At 39.5% G+C, this 14998-nt stretch overlaps 1 protein-coding gene across 2 annotated transcripts in view; it reads right to left on the bottom strand.

The window, feature by feature from the left end:
* The window catches only part of LOC113041992 (netrin-3-like), a 31832-nt gene extending 17799 nt beyond the window's left edge, over nt 1–14033 (bottom strand). Inside the window, exons 1-4 of one of the 2 annotated variants that reach the window (XM_026200590.1) lie at nt 13630–14033; nt 12826–12899; nt 7215–7383; nt 4707–5955 (exon numbers count right to left, since the gene is read on the bottom strand). In XM_026200590.1, the coding sequence (XP_026056375.1) occupies nt 4707–5745 (1039 nt within the window). In that variant the 5' untranslated portion in view covers nt 5746–5955; nt 7215–7383; nt 12826–12899; nt 13630–14033. The remainder of the gene's footprint in view (nt 1–4706; nt 5956–7214; nt 7384–12825; nt 12900–13629) is intronic. The other variant, XM_026200591.1, reaches the window with a different exon arrangement.
* Between the last annotated feature and the right edge of the window lie 965 nt (nt 14034–14998).

Genomic DNA, 14998 nt, shown 5'->3' with positions numbered 1-14998 from the left:
GTAGCAACACACGAACACTCACCTAGAACACCCCAGCAACAGTATAGCAACACACTTACACTCACCTAGAACACCCCAGCAACAGCGTAGCAACACACTAACACTCACCTAGAACACCCCAACAACTTGTAGCAACACACTAACACTCACCTAGAACACCCCAACAACAGCGTAGCAACACACTAACACTCACCTAGAACACCCCAGCAACAGCGTAGCAACACACTAACACTCACCTAGAACACCCCAGCAACAGCGTAGCAACACACTAACACTCACCTAGAACACCCCAGCAACAGTATAGCAACACACTTACACTCACCTAGAACACCCCAACAACATCGTAGCAACACACTAACACTCACCTAGAACACCCCAACAACAGCGTAGCAACACACTAACACTCACCTAGAACACCACAGCAACAGCATAGCAACACACTAACACTCACCTAGAACACCCCAACAACAGCGTAGCAACACACTAACACTCACCTAGAACACCACAGCAACAGCATAGCAACACACTAACACTCACCTAGAACACCCCAGCAACCGCATAGCAACACACTAACACTCACCTAGAACACCCCAGCAACAGCATAGCAACACACTAACACTCACCTAGAACACCCCAGCAACCGCATAGCAACACAGTAACACTCACCTAGAACACCCCAGCAACAGAAAAGTAACACACTAACACTCACCTAGAACACCCCAGCAACAGCGTAGCAACACACTAACACTCACCTAGAACACCCCAGCAACAGCGTAGCAACACACTAACACTCACCTAGAACACCCCAGCAACCGCGTAGCAACACAGTAACACTCACCTAGAACACCCCAGCAACAGCATAGCAACACACTAACACTCACCTAGAACACCCCAGCAACAGCATAGAAACACACTAACACTCACCTAGAACACCCCAGCAACAGCGTAGCAACACACTAACACTCACCTAGAACACCCCAGCAACAGCGTAGCAACACACTAACACTCACCTAGAACACCCCAACAACAGCGTAGCAACACACTAACACTCACCTAGAACACCCCAACAACAGCATAGCAACACACTAATACTCACCTAGAACACCCCAGCAACAGCATAGCAACACATTAACACTCACCTAGAACACCCCAACAACATCGTAGCAACACACTAACACTCACCTAGAACACCCCAGCAACCGCATAGAAACACATTAACACTCACCGAGAACACCCCAGCAACAGCATAGCAACACATTAACACTCACCTAGAACACCCCAGCAACCGCATAACAACACACTAACACTCACATAGAACACCCCAGCAACCACACAGCAACACCCTAACAGCCACCCAGAACACCCTAGCAACTGCATAGCAACAGCAAAAGTTTCGACATGTTCTCCAGTCAAACTGTTTGATTTGAGCATCAGCGCCTCTGTTTGTGGTCGGCAGCTCATTAGTCTGCTGTAACTCTGCTAATCTCTTTGTCCTTGTTCTCTCAGCTGAATGGCGGGATGATTTTAACGAGATCACACTCAACCACTGCCAGGTCGGGCACCAAATCGGCAGGAGTCCTTGGCGTGTGTCGAGGCGAGAAAACGAGGGAGTGGAGCGTGTAGTGGGGTCAGTCAGAGACGGGGCCACCAAACCACAGCAGATGGCAGAAGGAGAGAGAGAGCCAGAGGTGAGAGGAGACAAACACAGGGCGCTGCCAATCAAACGAAAGAAAAATAAACGGTCTGAAACCGGTAGAGAAGCACATGGGAAAAAGACAGAGTGGACAGGAAGAATTAGACGAGGCAGAGAGATTTATGGGAGACATTAGTGATACTAATGGAGTGTCAGGACTGCCCAACTGGAGCATTTGGGCACAATATATCTTTCCTGACACAAAAATTATTACATTTACACCATTTGGCTAATTTTTCGTTCAGCAATTATACTGCCTTCAGATAAGATGAGATAAATATCTGCAGCTGCTACTGATCTTTAACATATGGATAGTTGTATATCCACAAATAGACGCTGAATACAAGAATTAGAGCCATCAAGTATATGCATCTTTAAAACATAAAATAAAATAAAATAAAATAAAATAAAATATAGTACAAAACAGTACCCAAAAACTGTACATAGATAGATAGATGGATGGATGGTGTGAAAACAAACAGTTTAGAGTAATAAACTTAACTAAACTAAAATGTGCATTTAAAAATTGAACTTATCCCAGAAAGTGTAATTACATATTTAGCCTAAACTAAGCTGTCACACCATGGGGGTTATATAATTCTTGACCAAACGTTGGTTTGTACAATAAACAAATTTTTTTTAACAATATTTATTTATTTATTTGTGACAAACTGTAGTATTAAAGTCCAATTCAAATTCATAAATATAAAGTATTTGTATTGCTTTACAAAACTCTATGTAGCAAAAGAAAAAAAAAAATTCAAAGGTGCATTTAAAACTTTTTTTTTGCAGAGTGAGAGTATTTTTGGGTGCTTCTGCAGCAGCCGGTGTAAATTCTGTGATAATATGGCCGCCAAAATAAATAAACGCTGCTTTCGCACACGTGTGAAATAGGCCTAGAGCTCTCATTGCTGTCAGGAGCGTTGGGCTCTGAGCGTGGGCTGTTCAGACACAGGCTAAGAGAAGAGGTTTATGTAAAGATTAACATACTGCAAGACAGACATACACAAACACAAATCTCTGCTCTGCACTCGAGTGTCAGTCTGTATGTATTCAATGGAATGTATCCAGCATTAATACCAATACAGGCTAAGTTAAACTCATAAATCACGTTCAGATGTGAGATGTGATGAGAATTAGCCTTCACGATTTTGCCAAGAGATCATTTCGTAACACCACACTGCAGCACTGTTCTAAAATGTAGGGAGATGTCTACCTAACTTAGCAGCGTAAATATGCTGCTTTCGATATTATTTTGATTCATCTTTCACAAAAAAGCCAATTCCAGAAAACACTGCAACAAACTCCAGTGAAAAAGTCCATTCAACATGGCAGACAGATCGAGAGAAATGGTATTGTAATGGTAGAGAAATGGTAATTTCCAGTCTTGTTTTTTTTTTTTTTTTTTGTAATTTGTTTGGCCAAGCGACATTTTGTGATATTTAGCATAACGTTTCATTCAATTCCGACATATACTGTAATTAAAAGGTAATAATTTTTTTTGCCTATTTTAGTCAAGATTTGTATATGTTGTGAATTTGCATAAATAGTTTGGCAAAGTTCTACCATCCAGGACATACCATACCAGTTCTCCACAAGTGTCCATCACAATTGATTTGATGGTAGCATAGCTGAGACGTCCAGATGAGTGGTACAAATCATTGGCAAATAAGGCCTATTCACAATAAGAAAGATAATTATTAAGAATCCGATATTATTTCATTGTCAATGCCAATGAGTGATAACAATCTGTTTATTATAAGCAAGCATTGGCATTTTGTCATCTGCAACATTAAATGCTTATGCTCTTGATTTGGGTGGATTCTGATTGACTGTCAATGTTTTATAATTGATCAACTTGAAAAATCGTTCTGAATTGTTCCTCAGTTGTGGTGTGAACTTTGTTATTCTCATAGAATAGGAATTATTATTAAAACTTGATAAGTGTAGTTATCTTGGTGCAAATGGGACTTCAGGACACCTATGAAGGCAACAGTTAGCAAGGAAGCTCACTAGGGGCCAGATTTACAAAACAAGACAAAATAGTGTGAGAGCACGATGTCATAAGAGCACCGAGCAAGTTCTACAGATGATCTAGAGGTGATTCAAGATACACCCAATGCATTTCTATAATGACCAGCACAATTTACAGAGAGCAGCACAAATGATCAAGACTCGCATCCATGTCAAAAACAAATGGGTAAAGACATGCTTTTTGGTCTTTAAATAATAAGACAAATACCAGCAAACTGACTACAGCAAATCTCGGTAAATCACATTCCAAGATTTATTTAAATACTCTCCTCCTATAAATTTTGCAACTGTAAGGGAAACTACTGTAAATGCATATGCAATAAGATCAGTCGCAAAAGTGACTGTGTCCATGCCTTTTTAATGCTAATTTTTAACTGCGTGACTTTAATAATCTTGAAAGTAGTGTTTTAACGGCAGAAGAGGTTTTGTGATGGTACAAGCTGTAAGTAAATCTGGAACAGCTAACGAAGACTGAACAACTACCAAATTTTAATGAGAACAAGGGGTGCGATGATAAATCGATTCATGGATCGATTCAGCGATTTTCCGAATGCATTGCGATTCTCAGGAATTGATTCTGAGCTTAGATTTTAACAGCAGATGGCGTTCTAGGCTAGTTTTTAACTGCACACTCAAATGTTCACGAAGAAGAGCACTTGTGCGTTCGGCTGAGTAATGTAAGTGGTTAAATGCACTTGAGCTTTTATGCTTTTATGATGCGAGATTCATGTAAACAACCCAATGTAAACACACTTGCAATTTGCTTCAACCTTTAAAAACTTTATGAATAATAATTTTAGGTTCAAGTGACGTGTTTAAGGAACCTAAATCAAGCAGAGTACAGCTGTTTCTAAAGCACGCATTGCCATCTCCTGTAAAAAACTAAGCTGAGAATCAATTATAGAGAGAATTGCGATTAATTCAGAGTCTATTTATCGTCACACCCCAAATGAAACAAAGTGGTCTGTGTGCAACTTACGCAAACACTCATTGGCTTCTTTCGCTGTTGCGCGTTGCCAGGGCCGGTCGTAGTGAAATGGTTTGCAGCGGTCACACTCTGGACCCTCTGTGTTGTGTTTGCATTCACACAACAGTTTCCCGTCCTTCTCTCGCATGCACCTGGATGCGTGGCCACTACATTTACACCTCCCGCCCACTTGAAAGTCGCCAACCGCGTAGTAATAAGTAGGCAGCGCTCCAGGTGGCCCGAGTGGGTCTTCGCTCTCACGTCCTGACATGGGCAGTGCTCTAAGGTGCTGCGGGCGACTGAAGACCACTCGAATGTCAGTGACAGTCACCCAGTCCTGCAGAACAGGGCTTGAGTCGAAGTCCTTGCCTGAAGGGCGTCCGTCTAATGTGCTAAAAGCGATAAGGCCACCAGAAAGTGGGTAGAGATCGGTGTGTCCATCTGTGCATAAAGCTTCCTGCTCGTTCTGCTTGGTGATCGTTGCTTTGTTGGGTCGGTTGTACATGCGACGGCACTGCGACGAGTAGAACTGGTAAGGTGACCAAGTGCGCCCATAATCCATGCTTTTATAGATGGCCAGGGACTCGGGCCGCGGGGAACAGAACTGCAGGCTGACGTACGTGATCTCAAACTTCTTCCCGAGCGACAGCGTGAGTGTCACATTGAGAGGCGAGCCCTGCAGGTTCTCAGACTGCCAGCAGGTGAGGTTGTGGGCGGAGTTTAGGTCAGTGAGGTAGGAGGCAGGGTGTGCGTTGCGAGGGTCTGATGCGTCGCAGACCTGACATGCGCGCACAGCGGGACGGTCGTCACGTTCCACTAAACTACAGGAGCGAGACGGCGGCCGGCCGCATACACTTGATACGCTGACCTCCTGGCCGAATGCTGCATTGATGAACTCTGGGATACATCGGCGGGCGGCGCCCGTCTCATCATAGCAGGGGTCCGTCGGCGTCACTTGAGGCCCGGCGAATGGGTTCGGACTGTGACTGGAGGCCCAGGGAAGCGTATGAAACAGAGTAAGCAGAGAAAGCAAGTTCTGAAAACTCTGCATGATGTCACGAGAGGGAATGATGAATGTGGGATGGGGAAGGGAAGAAACGTATCCAGATGGATGGCAGAGAGAGGGGGAAGTCAAATAAACAAATATGGCTGTAGCGTCTCTTCAGACTGGAGTACGTGTGATATCTTGGAAAGACGACCCGGTCAGAAAACGTCCAGCAGATAGACGACTTTCCCAGAACCAACTCTCTGCAGTGTGTGTCTGGAAATGGAAAGGCACAAAATGTCAACAATATTCATATAGTACTTCAAAGAAAGCATGTTCAAAAAATGATGTTATTACAATGATACCATAACACAAGTGCACTGAAGAAAACAAGGTACAAAAACAGGGCCTAAAACCCATTTTTTTTTATAATAGTCAGTGAAAAGTAGAGATTATCCTTTTTAAAATGTAAAAAATACTAAATAAAAATATATATATATAATTATTAGTAAAAAAAATTTACAAATAAAAACATTAAAAAAATTACTATAAATTCCATCATACATTTAAATAACAAAAAATAACTAAATTAAATAAGTAAATACGCTGTAAAACACAAAATAAAATAAATGTAAAAATGAATCAAATTAATTTAACCAAACAGACAGAGAGTTACATACAGTAATCAACATAAATTCAATAGTCACTCAATAGGAGCTAGATAGTTTAGGACAAAATGTTGTTTTTTTACTTATTAATAAACTCACAGCTCTAAATCAAATACTACACTAAAAAAGGGACATCAATGAGTTGTGAATTATTGTAAAATATGTGTATCTACTTTATATTTGAGTTGTTTAAATACTTTGCAGCTGAACTTTTTGCTATCGTTTGTAAAATTCACTGCCATGATGTTACTCTGATGTGTGTGAATGCCAGGACATTGCTATGCGGTTGCAAAGGTGTTCTAATTAGATTTTAGTGTCGCTATGCAGTTGCTAGGGTTGCTAAGTGATTGCTCACAAACCAAATCAAAAGTGTTCACCCTCTAGTCTCTAGATCTGGTTTCAATGTGCATTTGTGGGATTCTTCGCCTGTTTTATAGGCCTGCAGTTAAAGTGGAGCATTTGATCACTTAGTAAAGTAAGAACACATCTTTGCAAAAACACACTATTTAAGGAATTATTAATTACTAGAGCACAAACGCAGGAGGATGATGCAACAACTTAACAATTATAGTGACGATTGTGCAAGTGTTTAGAAATGCTCATTTATAGACGTTTCAGCCATTTTAGGAAAGCCGTGCATGCAGAAATACACTGCAGATGTTATTTGATGGGTTAATTTTGTCTTGGTAAACATGCTGAGATTCCTCATGTTTTCTCGGGGAGTTTGGGCAGTTGGAGGTCAGGGGTTTTACTGAGAACATTTAATTTAATGTTGCTGTGCACAGATGCTTTTCTAGATTCATAAAGCAGAAAAAGATTTCTACAGTACAGTGATATGTATCTTGTTTTAAAACAAAGAAAGCATACTTCCTCTATTGCTGGAGGAATCAGCAGTCAAAGTCCGTTCCGCATCCTATGTGCCATGATCCAGACAGACACTGAAATAAACTCGATACTCTCAAACTCTCCTGATGCTTGGATCCGCAGGTCGACGCACATATGATCAGCCCGGAGGGAATCTGATGAGATCTGCACGCTGTTTAGAGTTAATGAGAAACAGTTTGACATTAGTGTGTATCTGAGCCGAATCACACTTCTACAGCACTACAAAGGGCAATGAACCATGAAACCAGAGTAAAACTCCTCTCTTAGGACCTGTCACTGCATGTGTGTGATGTGAATATCAATGCGACTCTTTCTGCTCGGGCCCCTTTGCAACGGTTCAGATGGACCCTCAAATAAAGACAGTAAAATCATGCTATACACAACTTACGAATTAGATAAAAAGCCTGAAAAATTAACTGTTATTATTGTGCTGAAAAATAGATTAGAAATTGGCTCAGATGCATGAAAGCTTCACGTCACACCTGTTACTGTGTCATGCATGCTCTTCCCATGCGATTACAGTGAAGCATCAAAAATGGCACAAAAGCAACCAAAAGAGTCCATTCGAGTTTTCTGAAACCATACAAAGTGTGTTTACTTAAAATCAGAGAATCAGAGAAGTCAGAATCATTGGTTTGAGTTGGATCTTTAAAATGATTCAGTTGATTCAGTTCACAATCCATTCATTCAGTTATCTAACTGAATCAAAAATGCAAAGCTATGATTCTATTACATTTTTATAGCGATTTTGTGTCCTTTTTCAAGTTTTTAGGTAAGTATATTCCGGCATTAGTATTATTAAATTCTATGAAGCCTGTGCTTTTGATGATTGATGAATTATAGAGCATATGTTTTATATGAAGACACAATAAGCTCTGAATGGCCCCTTTTCTCCCTCTGTTTCTGTCACATTCTCCCAAACTCTCTCTCACTCTCCATACACACCTCTTCAGTCACACATCATCAAACACCAAACAGAGAATTAAGCTCATTATTTGACCCTCACGCCGTCAGTCGAACTCTCTCACCCCCACCTCTCTCTTTCTCTACCTCGCTCGACCATTATAACATAAACAGACCGAGAAACATGCATAACACGCATATATATATATATATATATATATATATATATATATATATATATATATATATATATATATATATATATATTCTCTGGAAATCAAACCCATAGGCTTCTTGTTGCTAGTGCCATGTTTCATGGTTTGAGCTACAGAAATGGTAAATTTTATATTTTTCTGAGTCTTATTTATTTTCCAGAATTAAATGGGGGAAAAAAATGTCAACGTGGTCTGAGACGTTTGAACCCCATTGTATGTATACACACATATTCTGATTGTGCGGTCTTTTGGTGTTTACACTGTGTGTATGTGTGTCCATGCCACAACATCATTTAATGTTGGATCCGTCAGATTCTGAGAAAAAGAAAACACATCCCTCTGATTTCACACACACACACACACACACATACGGGAGCATGAGACAGAAATAGGTGAAAGGTTTAGTGAGACACAAAAGGACAAATATGGACAGAACTGAGGAAAGGGGTGGTATGTGGGAGAAGAATAAAAAAAGACAGATAGTGGCTGAAGATAAAAGACGGCAAAGTAGAGATGAGATATATGAGAGAATGAAAGAAAGAGAGATGGATCACAATGAAAAATGGACGTCTCTCACAGAATGACTAAATATGGAGAGTCGAGTTTCTGCATCGAGCATGTGTTTGTGTGTGTGTGTGTGTGTGTGTGTGTGTTACTCATGACACAGAATTTATGAGAACTGAGACATAACACAAGTGCACAGGCTCAGATGGCAACTACATACATTTCAGATTTAAAGGTTATTACCATTAACTAAAACTATTTTAAAAATGGTTTACGCAAATAATATTTAAATAAAATTAAATATAAATACTAGATGAAAAACTAAATTAAAATGAAACATGTAACCTTGTCAGCTAACTGAATTAAGTTTAAGTAGAACCATAAAAATTACAAACTGGAAATAAATAAAAAACTAAATATAATCGAAAAACTGAAATAAAAATAAATGAAACCTAACAGTGATATTTAAATCGTATAAAAAATACTACATTTAAAAATCAAAACTGTAAATGTAAAAATAAATAAAAACTATAAGTAACACTAAAATATCACTGTTCAGCTCTGATTCCAGTCTGGATAAAACTCCCACTTCTTAAGATCCAGTCGATTCCTGATAGATACAGTTTTCTAAGTTTCATGTTGATTTTAACGGAAGAGAGAGAAGAACTGGTCAGGGCAAACTAATCCAGAGTATCTCAGCAGAGAATAATCACGTATATCACTCATCTGACTCCCGTTTTCGATACAAATTTTCCTTTAAGGACTTCGAGATTGCAATAACAAGATGTGCTCTGTCAGAGGTGTGCAATCTGTCAGCGTAACTTAATCCACAGAAAACCAGTTATCAGTGTTGATTTGACCTTACACATGGTGAAGAGGTGTTGATAACTACAGATTTCTGTTTTATCCAGTCTCAGGCCCAGTCTAGGTTTTTTCACTTGTTTTCTGGTCCAGCAGGTGAAAACGGTGCATCTGACACTTAAAGTAGCAGCACGCTCTCCTCAACAACACACAAGATTTGAAGAACCATTCATGCCTGGGAAGGTTAAAACTGCTTAAAAAGTCACATACAGCAAGCCGACAAGTTAAATGCATGACTACAAATGTGCGAGTGGAAAGAAAACCGCCTGGTAAAAGAATGCAGCCACTGCGACCAGACCCTTCCCTCACACACACGGACCAAACCCAGCCCTGACTAAAACAGCAAAACCTGATCTTAACCACACACACACACACACACACACACACACTCACAGAAAAATACACATGATGACCGGGTCACGCATTGATTGCTGATTTGAAAATAATTTGAAGATAATTAGAGAATCTGTGCAGTAATACATCATGCGTTGCATCACACTTCTGTAATTTTACTTTGGGGACAGGAATGCTGCCAGACGTTCTTTAAAACTAATCTGGCAAAAGCTTTTTCCGTAAAAAAAAAAAAAAAAAATGCATAAAATAAAGATATGTTTATTTTAATTCAAAAAATGCAAAAAAAAAATATAGCTTTGGTTGGTTTGTATTAATTATCAATTGTTTTATATGAAAACAATGTGTGTGGTTTAGGGCTTTTAAATGCATGGGTTCTGTGTAAAATAACACGCAGACTTTCACAATCTCACACATAAGTACACATCTTTTTCCATTCGACAACAAAAATTTCACCGCTAGGCATCACCAGCTTTGAACTCAGGAGGGAAACCACAAATAATTTTATGAAGTGTTCAAATACTGACAAACACATTTCGTGCACTACACGCACACGCACACACACACACACACACACACACACACGTACAGAGTCATAAGGTGCCAGGGCTACAACAGATTGAATCATTTAACACTGCTCTCCGACTGGACACACTCCGGGTGTGTGTGTTTGTAGGCACACCCCAAAAGTTACAGCAAGGGAGTTGCATGGCACAGAATAACTTCAAGCACACACACTCCCACAATTACACTTTTACGGCTGTCACCTGCTATTTTATGACCCCTGACCTCTTGACATGCTTAAAATCACATGCATAAACAGACACAAAACACACACTCAAGGCAACGCAATGACTCTTAAAGGGGTCGTATCATACATTTTTAAAATAAACCTAAGATCCACTTAAATATTAGTATTTTTTTTTTTTTTTTGACTAAAAGCAGTAATTAAGTGGTAAAACATGAGCTGTTATCCACAATTGACTCTTATGCAGTAGGGATGGTCATGTGTTCAGATGTATTCAACTGTCTAAAGTCAGTGGTTTGCAACACTTTCATAAATGTTTTGGAATCTGAAAGTTGCTTTAATAATACACTAAAACTCTTTTATCTCAAAAGATCAAGCTAAATTTGAATCCTGATATGACCGCATTTATGTTAAGTCCAGTAAAGCTGTGAAAGTTAGTGTATGGACTATTTTGTTGGCGACAAAAGAGAAAAGGGTGTCATGTCCGCGCACACACACACACACACACACACACAGATGAAGCTTCCTGTGCTGGAAGAGAAGGAGAGTGAAATATAGGCCATGTTGACTTTAGCTGCTAAGGTGGACCGAGCCAAGACTGTGTCAGATCCAAACCTTTCACTGAAGTTGAAAAACGCTGCTCTCATGTTGCCCTGCGCTGAAAATACGGCCCAATTACGTCTTAAAATGCGGGAGGAAAGGAACATGATGCTAAAACATGATGCAAAATCATATGCATGCAGTGCATTATCACAAAAGTGCATGATGTATGCTAATTAAAGAAAGAGTTCACTTTTCGCCCATCAGTTACTCACCCTCATGTTGTGGGATTTCTCCCTTCTGTGGAACACAAAAAATGTTTCGAGAATGTGCGATCTGCCCTGTGCATGCAATGAAAGCATACGGTGTCCGGACTCCAAAATGGATAAAAAAGCACCATAAAAATATCATAAAGTAGACCATATGACCATTCCAAGTCAAACAGCTTTGTTTGAGGAACACCTGAATTAAAGCATCTGAAAAAATTCCATCTTTTGCTGGAACATTCCATTTTTCCATCATAAAAAATGTCATTATTATCCATCACATAAGATCTGAGAGCCGGTGGTGTTTAGTATTATTGATATCAATATTTGAATACGCAAAGTAAAGATTTCAAAAGGCTGTTTTTGGTTCCGTAAAGAACCTTTCAGTGAAACATTCTTCAGAGAACTAAGCGTGAAGAACATTTTAATAATCTAAAGAACACTTTTCAACTATAATGAACCCTTTGTGTAATGAAAAGGTTTCATGGATGTTAAAGATCCTTCGTGGAACCATCAATGCTTTTGAAAAAAGAAAAAGACAGATTTTAGAGTGTTCTTCACATAAAGCTTTAGATAGCTTCAGAGGACCTGGAATATAATGCACGGAGACTTTATACGGGACTTTTATTGTGCTTTTTAGTTCTTTTTATGGACTGAAGGGCTGTCTACTTTCATTGTATGGAAAGCTTAAACATTGTGCTAAACATCTCTTTTTGTGTTTCACAGAATAAAAAATCGTATACCAGTTTGAAATGACATGAGGGTGAGTAAACTGTGACAGAATTTCCTTTTTCTTCTTTTTTTTTTTTTTGGAGAACTATTCCATATAGTACTGTCAGAGAGAGCTGGGATGTTGTAAGTAGGTCAAGAATCAAACTGACACACGGTTTAGTTATCAGATCTCTCTCCCTGTCTGCTTCACCTCTGAATTTACTGTCAAACACAGTGCTTTTCATTTTGACAGCTCTGAAACGTCTGATTTTTTCCCCCTTTTTCTGGAGGGCCAGCAGTGGGCAGGATCAGTAAACTGAGCTGGTGTAAATGTTTTTCCCAAAGTTTAACTCTACAGTTCATCTGTGACCCCGGGGAAACCAGAGAGGGGCTTCACTGCAATAAAATCACAGGAATCCACACAAACACACACACAAACGTGTGTGTGCCACGTCCATCAGGGGAAGCAGAAATCTCAACGCTGTCACGCATACCTAAGAAGACTCGTGAAGAGTTGCTTTCCTTGGCATCTCTCACGGACCGGGAACGAAACACGGTTTGGAGTGCTCTGTTAAATCACCATTAAAAGAGAGAGAGAGAATTTAGACTTTAATTGCCCACCTGTCAGAGAGTGAGCAGTGCACAGGACCCTCATTATTGTCTAATTAATATAATCTGATTATTCATAATTATAAACAAAACACACTAAATGAACCCTAGATTTATATGTATCTCACTGCTTTAACTTATTAACTTGGTGACTAATTAATAACAATTAATCAGTTTGCATAATAACTGCATATAAATGTATATTTTAAATAAAGTCATTTGAAAATATTTTCCAGCTTTTATTAAAAAATAAATGCACTTAAATCAGAATCAGATTTGCCATGTGTGCGCAAACACAAGGAATTTGTTGTGTTTTTTAAGGTGCTCACATACATACACATCTCACATGAGAACAGAAAAAACATTTAAATAGTAAAACTTAACAATAAATAATGTGAATGAATCTGGAACAGTAGATTGATTTATTGCAGATTTGTGCATTTTTACTGATATGCATATGTATAAATACATGGGACTTTGGAGGAAGACTATGGATACCGAGGTACATTTTTCTAAACTAATGCATGAATATTCAGTGTCATTTGTAAATGAACTGGTTGTGTTCAGCAAAGCTCTCGTTCACCCGCGTTGTACAACTAGAGTTGTATATGATACCATGCACATGTCTATTTACAATAGCAAAATGCATAATGCAGATATTACAACAGTTCAACTGTTTGAGAACTCACCTGAATCTCCGAATCGCGTCTGAACCCGCTAAACCTCATTCAAGAGGGAATGTGAGGAAAATAAATCCAGATCGATTGTGATTTAGTCCTGTTGTCTGTTAGTGAATGAAACTCACAGATGCAGCAGCGGTCAGTTCCGTTCATGAGACAGACACACACTGACACACACGCGCACTGAGAGAGAGAGAGAGAGAGAGAGAGAGAGAGAGGAGGGGTGACGAAGAGCGAGCCAAGGTGAGAAACCCGACTGTGCCCCCTCAAACACACACACACACACACACCAAAATACCAGACTCAAACTGCATTAGAAAACGAGGCTCTGTTTCAAAACCTTGTAAGCCGCCTCTCTAGACAGCATTTTGGTGCATCATAAGCGCGCGGCGTTTTGGGGCAGCATAGTCGCGTGCAACATTTCTGGACTTCATATGAGCGCGCAGCGCAGCGTTGTGAGGCATCGAGTTGGTTGCGCGCGCCAATGATGCTATAAAATGCTGCCTTAGCAACTCACTTGGGTTACAGACGAACCCAATGGGTGGTCCGGAGTCTAGCATCTGGCATAGTCGCGTAGAGCATTTCTGAGCATCACACTTTTGGTTTTATCTTCGGAATTATTTAGTGACCACTTTTGTCAAATAAACGACTTAAAAAAGAGATTAAACACAAGTAATGACAATGATATCAGTACAAACAGTATTTATTTTATTCATCACATGCGCGTGAGGACATAAGTAAAATAGTGCATGTGACATCATAGTTCAAACATAATTTTACGAAGCTAAGAGAATATTTTTTGTGTGCAAAGAAAACAAAAACAACACTTATTCTGCTATTATGAAGAGTACCATATGTCCATTACATTCCTCTGCACATAAACAAGGCTCAGCCAATGTGTGTTCCACGTCAGAAGCATCACGTGCATGTGTTGTTTATGTGCAGAGGTAGCCTACTCTTGATAATGGTGGAAGATGTGATTCGGAGGAGAAGAACTGTTGAATAAACTCATTATTTTTCTTTTATTTCAGCACAAACAGTGTTCTCGTAGTTTCTTTATACTACGGTCAAACCACTGATGTCACATGGGATGTTTTACCGATGTCCTTCTGGTTCTGAGAACATTTCAGTTTACATTTATGTCTATGGAGGGTCAGAAAGCTCTCGGATTTCATCAGAAATATCTTATTTTGTTTTCCGAAGCTGAACGAAGGTCTTATGTTTGGAAATACATGAGGGTGAGGAACTTTTTGGGTAAACTATCCCTTTAAGGGCTTTAAAACAAAACAGTTTTACATTTGTAAGAAGAAAATCTATATTAAAGTGAAAGATAATGGCAGAATTTAACACTGTTTATCGATGCACAGCTTGAAAATGA

This window comes from Carassius auratus, chromosome 24 (assembly GCF_003368295.1).
Source record: "Carassius auratus strain Wakin chromosome 24, ASM336829v1, whole genome shotgun sequence".
NCBI lineage: Eukaryota > Metazoa > Chordata > Actinopteri > Cypriniformes > Cyprinidae > Carassius > Carassius auratus.
Note: the sequence above shows the minus strand (reverse complement) of the source record. Positions and strands in the feature narration are given on the sequence as shown.